Source organism: Sparus aurata, chromosome 15 (genome assembly GCF_900880675.1).
Source record: "Sparus aurata chromosome 15, fSpaAur1.1, whole genome shotgun sequence".
Lineage (NCBI taxonomy): Eukaryota > Metazoa > Chordata > Actinopteri > Spariformes > Sparidae > Sparus > Sparus aurata.
In genome coordinates, this window is record NC_044201.1 from 1,727,246 (window position 1) to 1,733,796 (window position 6,551).

At 41.0% G+C, this 6,551-nt stretch overlaps 1 protein-coding gene across 6 annotated transcripts in view; it reads left to right on the plus strand.

Annotated features, from left to right (window-relative positions):
* Positions 1–765, plus strand: part of eno4 (enolase 4) — an 84,760-nt gene extending 83,995 nt beyond the window's left edge. For 3 of the 6 annotated variants that reach the window (XM_030440844.1, XM_030440845.1, XM_030440846.1), the window contains one exon: positions 426–649. In XM_030440844.1, the coding sequence (XP_030296704.1) occupies positions 426–517 (92 nt within the window). In that variant the 3' untranslated portion in view covers positions 518–649. Of the gene's footprint in view, positions 1–425 lie in introns of all 6 variants that reach the window. The other 3 variants (XM_030440842.1, XM_030440843.1, XR_003986837.1) reach the window with 2 other exon arrangements.
* Positions 766–6,551: the final 5,786 nt, after the last annotated feature.

Here is a 6,551-nt window from a genome sequence, read left to right on the forward strand (position 1 = left end):
AGGGGTAGTAATGCCTGGGCTTGAGAACACATCTCACCCTGTATCTCTGTGCTGAATTTGAAAGGAAAATGTGTGTGAGGAATCATACAAATGTGTATTTGTGTGTGTGTGAGTGGAAGAATGAAAACCCCTCCTTTGGATCTGTTAATTAGCCACCTAATTACACACAGTGACACATACTTTACCATTCATAGTTTCCTAAAAGCAGGCAGGGAGAGTGAAGGAGTGATGAGAGATGAGTGTGTGTCTGTGTGTAATCAATAAAAGTTTAGTTAACGTGTTTATTGTTATTTGTATATATTGATAGTGATGCTGAAGCCTAGAGGGGATATAGCTGGAGTGAAAGGCTGTGTGCTTCAGCTGCAGCGGAAGAAATCATTTCAGCATGGCTGTTCACGTTATTCATTATTTTGTCTCATCCACAGTCTCCAAGGAGAAGCACCTGGCTCCACTGTTCACTGAAAAACCACCAGAACAGTCCACTACTGCAGAGAGTACACTGTCCGTCTGTTTCTAGGAAGAAAATATGTCTTCAAATCTGTGTCAATGGTACTCTATTGTATTGGACTTTCAGAATTCAATTCTGCTGTTTTCACTTACTTGCAGGTCAGGATTTTACCTGCAGAGTGTATTCTAAACAAAGTGCATTATACAATTTTTACTATCCTATTGTATTTACTTACTGTGGTATAAAATCAATATGAACCTATTAGAAGAGAGGCTAAATTGCTAAAGATGACCTTTAATAAAACAGTTTCTAGAATATCTCTTTGTCACTTCAGGTAAATAGAGGCCATATTATCAAGTGCTGTACATTGTGCCTCCTCCTACACAAGCACAGGTTTCGGTCATTATTGATCATCTGCAAAAATAGCAGCACTCACAAGCCATAAAGAGCGACACATGAGCCTTCCCGCTACAAAAGAAACAGATGAAACTCACTGGTAGAGGTCATTATTTGCTGTCTTTATTTTACTTGCGCTTCTTTTCCCCTCAAAAAGAGAAATATTTGGTTTCCAACTTTCCAACTGTTAGAAATAGTGTTGACAAAAAAAACAGAATACACTCACCAACTGTACATGTATATTTTTGGCTGGATCCAAGCAAAGCAGGGGCCTGCGCTATAAACTGACTGAAAAAAAGATGTTGGAGTTTCGCCATAGGCACAATTATTTACGCACTGTAACTCCAGATTCTACGAGTTCTTGCTCTTCAATCATAAATGATGCCAGTTTGGTCAAGTGCATGCCATTCTTTAAGTGAATAATGCAGCAGTAGCTAACCCGGGTACAGTACTTGTGTTTCTAGTCAGCCCAATTACTGCACTTGCTTTCCCTAACACACATTACATGGCTGCCAAAGTTTGAAAAGGCTATTTTCATCTCTACTCTAAATTTGGTGAAATCTAATCTTCATGTTGCACTCATTACTTATTCGACATGGACAAGCATTGTTTTAAAGGGCATGGGGACTCTAAAAACTGACCTGCTGCCCTTTTCATTCCCTCACCCACTAAATTTAGCGGGGGCAGGGGCCCCTGGATGATGAGTCTGTGTGACATGGAGGGTGGGAGTGGTGTTCTATACATACAGAAAGACAGCGAGTGGGGTGTGTGTACAGTATGACTGTGAGAACATGCAGCGCAGAATCATGGCCCCTTTCCAGAAGCAGCTGTTTCTGTACCTCCAGTTGTCAATGAGAGCCCCACCACCAACACCACACATGCAAACACAAACACACACATATCAAACTTTCTCTCCCCCATAGTCTCCTTGTCTCTACTGACCTGAGGAGAGCAGACTGCCACTGCTGCCGCTTATAATTTTGCCCTTGCTGCCCATGTTGGCAAGTTTGGAGGTCTTTAGAGTTCCTGTTTCAGTAAGGTCTATGGCGATCTCACTCAGACTCCGTGCTGCATGGATCTTAGACTGGAAGGACAAGATTGGAGATGGTTTGTCAAAGCACATTATTAAGCACTTTAATTACAAGTTAATACACAACAATAAAACAAGTAAAAAAAACAAAAAACAAATTGGCGAATAGGCGATGCTGAATGTTGTTGTTTTTGTTATTTTACTTTGTTTTTGTGATTCCCCCTTTTTTGCCAGGAAAAACGAAACCTTCACTATAAAAAGCCGGACCAGGAGCCCAGAAATGTGCAAGTGCAAATTGATGTGTCACATTGGATAAACATCAGCTACTTCTACTTCTGAATGGCATCTTATTTGCAGACAGGCCAATAGCAATCACAGGGCATATATCGGCCGATACTGATCTGTACCCGATATATCCCATCTTGTAAATTTCCCATCATGTTTGTGGCCTTTGGTGCGAGTGAGTATCTTTTAGACCTCTTAGACTGACCTTGCTCTGCTTGCGGTCCAGGTAGAACTGGTGTTGGCTGATGGCCATGGCCCAGTTCATGTGCAGCCCTCTTAATATAATTCACATCTGAAGTTTCAGCCCACATTCTATTTGGACCAAACCTAAGTCTCACCTTGTGTTTAAATTGGACTGAGAACGGAAAAGAGGCCCCCAAAACATAATTTTGCTGGACCCAGGTGCAAAGAGTACTCGAGTACTATAGTCAAGTAAAAATACTGTTACTATAAAGAAATTGTATTCAAGTATTATAGTTCTTAACTGCCCTTAAAGCTGCAGTCTGGAGTTTTGAGACTTAGCAAGAAAATTTAAATGATACAGCTCCCAGGTCCCTCCTTCTTCCTCTCTGCTGCTGCAGCCCTGCCTTCAAAGCCCCTCCCCAAAGAGGAGCCTGCTGTGCACGAGCAGGCTTGTAACCATGGTAACAGAGGATGCCAGATAACCAAGACGGTGCATTCAAAATAACAACAACATAAGCCCTGGTTGTTCTATTTCTGATCAATACAACTAAATTACAATGACGAGTGCCTCATGCTGATCACTGTAGATATCCTGAGCAACGAACAATATTCCTCACATCGCGGTAGACGAAGTTACCAGCTAATCATTACCCAGTGCAATGCCATGCTGCCTTTCTGAAGCATGAGTAACTTTATTTCTCTAAACCAATTCAACCACTTCAGAGTGTAATGAACACAAACTAATGTTATAACTGCCTGGTCACTTGAAAGACACTTTTGCTAACCAGTAGCCAAAAACACAAAGGTAAACACCAGAGTTAGCATACAAGCTAACAAGCTAGATTTAGCAACAAGCCACGTAGCTCGACTGCAACATTGTACGGCCATATGTGCTATCGTGAGTATTATTGTAACCGCCGCCACCATAGCCTTGTGGTTTAAACATAGAATGCTACATATATCAAGCAGCGGTCCTTACTTGTCCAGCAGAAAAGCAGCAAATTCTGCGTTGCTCTTGAGGGAGGAGGGCTGCCAGCAGGGTATGCAGGAGAGTGATTGACGCTTCTCAGACACTCACCTAGGCTCTGATTGGTTGTATTGAGCCAGGAGCGGCTGATTCTTGCAAATCAAATTACAGCTGCTGGGTGGATCCACAGACAGTGGATTTTTACACAGCTGGCCTGTATCTTATTCCACTGTCAGATCACAATGACAATTATACCAAATATAAGAAAAAAGTAAACTACTTCTTTAAAACTGGGGTTGGTAAGATGGAGAAACCATCAAGCCCAGGCTAGATTTTGAAAGGATCCAGCCAATAAACCCCACCCCCTGCATTCAGGTCTCTCTCCAAAGCCACTGCCCCCAAACCATGAACATGCACTGTCCGATAACAGCTGAAGTCCTCATGAGTGGTGGGAAGAAGTATGTATAGGTGCATCATTTTCATCACAACATCTCACTACAAGTAGCTACCTCATGACTCATTGACCTGTAAATAAACACCTAATATTATCATATTGAACATAAACAACCAACATAGCCATTGCTTGTACTGATAGCTGTCAAGCGTTCAGACATTGTTTTGAAAATGTATTTTAATGTTGTAACTTATTGCTGGTTGGCTAGCAACAGCTGGCTATGCTAACATAAGATATGGCAAAGCTAAAACATGAAGATTAGTGGTGGGCCTGCTAAACGTTTTCTTTTCTCATTTTGTGCACAATTCAAATTTGTGTTTTGATGCCTAACAATAAACACAGTAAGTAGAAAAATCTAAAGGAAGATAAGGGCTGGTACTTCAAGTCAAAAGCATGAATAGATGAAATGAAATAAATGTACTATAAACTGATAATATAAACAACCGACCCATTACAGTTCTTACACTTTGCATGACACACTAATAATAATGACTGAATTAGGTAAAACTCTTCTTTATTAAATCTTTAGGAACACATGTAAATAAATAACACTATAAAAATAGTGTACATTTTATCATTTAGACAATATGGTAAATCAGCATAAACAATTTATGACTGATTATAAAGACAGATTAGTGTTGGCCAACAGGTTAGGCTGCTGACACAGTCCTCTTCTGTTTTGGCAGTGACTGTACTGTAGAAAGAATAGCACAATTACTTAACTGACAGTAAACACAGCTTTTCAAGGACCCTGAAAATTACTTTCAGTGTTTTATGACACCACAACTTTGAATGCATTTTAGACACTGGATGTTTTACGTGTTAGTGTTAGCAATTGGTTAATACATACATTAGCAACCAGTGTTGGTCAAGTTACTTGGAAACAGTAATTAGTTACTGATTACTGATTACTTCTCCAAGAAAGTAATCCAGTTACTTTACTGATTACTTATTTTCAAAAGTAATTACTATTACTAAGTTACTTTTCAAAAACATGATGCACAACCTGAATACGCTATAAAGCAATAGACCTTTCGTGGCAGCAGGAAATAAATGGACAACAGTCAGACATGAGATAAACAAACCCAGTGTGAGCCAATATTACAGTAGCAACAGCTCCCAAAGGGCTTTGCATCACTACCCACCTCTTCTAGTAGGGCTGGGTATTGTTAAGAACTTCACGATTCGATTTTGATTCTTTAGGTCACAATTCGATTCAAGATCGATTTGATTCAATATTGATTTAAATGCTTCAATATCGATTCAGTAATAAGCAGTAATAAACAAATAATTCATTAGAGTACCTGTTGATAATTTTCAAATTCAAAAAAGTCATCTTAAATTATAAATCTTTCCTCTAGGAAGCTCTAGTTGAAATGCAAACAAAAGTACTGGATGTGTTTAGTTATAAAATGGTTGCACTTTAGACATCCAATGTCTAAAGTGCAACCATAGTTAAGCTGAGAAAGTGCCATTGTTTCTGGTATTGCATGGTACATTTTTGTCTGACATAAACACAGACATGACCGCCGTCCCTCCGCCCTCCGGCTAGACACGAGGGGGTAAACGTTGTCACTGACCCCCCCTCTCTCCCCGGAGGAGAGTGCCACCCGCGGGCGCACGGTGCAGCAGCCAGGGTGAGACCGGCTGCGCTGGGAGTTTACAGTCTCCGAAAGAGCGGTGCGTCAGACATCAGCTACCTACGGTGGCCGGGAGGTGCAAACCAAAATTACAAAATGTAAAACACTTTTACGAAGCTTGAGACAAATTTACATTTTGGAAAAAATGTTTACATATCATAAAACAAAATTACATTACCGAAACAAATTAACATTTCAGAAAACAAATTAACATGATACAAAACACTTTTACAAACACCGAAACAAATTTACATTTCAGAAAACAAATTAACATGATACAAAAGCGGCTGTAGCTCAGTGGGTAGAGCTGAGGACTAGTGACCAGTAGGTCGCTGGTTCGAATCCCTGGCTCCCCAGGGTGGGACTGAGTTACAAGCCGAAAGCATCCTTGAGCAAGAGGCTGAACCCCAACACTGCTCCTGATGTGCAGTTGGCACCTTCGTGGCAGCCACTGCCATCAGTAAGGGCCCTGCGATGAGCTGGCGACTCATCCAGGGAGTACCCTGGCCTTCGCCCATAGAGTCACTGGATTTGGCCCCAGTACCCCTGCTCCACCTTGTAAAAAAAGGTGGTATAAAAGCAGTAACATCACCCGCGACCCGCATGGATAAAGCGGAAGAAAACGAAACGAAACAAAACACTTTTACAAACACCGAAACAAATTTACATTTCAGAAAACAAATTAACATGATACAAAACACTTTTACAAACGCTGAGACAAATTTACAAGTGGTGAAACACTTTTACAAGTCCCAAAACAAATTTACAAATAACATCAACCAGAAAGGGAATGTACCAACTCCGGGGTTGAACCGGAAGTGATAACCCAGCAGCGGCGAATTCGAGTTGTTGTTGTTGATGGAGTTCATGGTGAGCTCAAGATGGACAGCCATCGAGTAAGGTTTTGCCCTTTTTGTGGACAACATATGAGCCGTTTAACGCGGTTTTGTTCTTCGTGTGGTCGGTCTGTAGAGTTTTTAAGGGGCATGGACCAGATCGACAGACCAGATATGCTGCAGCAGTGCATAAAGTATTTTAATGAGGGACACTCGTACATTGTAATCGTGGACATGATGTAATGTTTACACGGTGTTCACATCAGGAGTAGAGGAGTAATCCTTTCTGCGATATAACCCGGCTCCATTCAG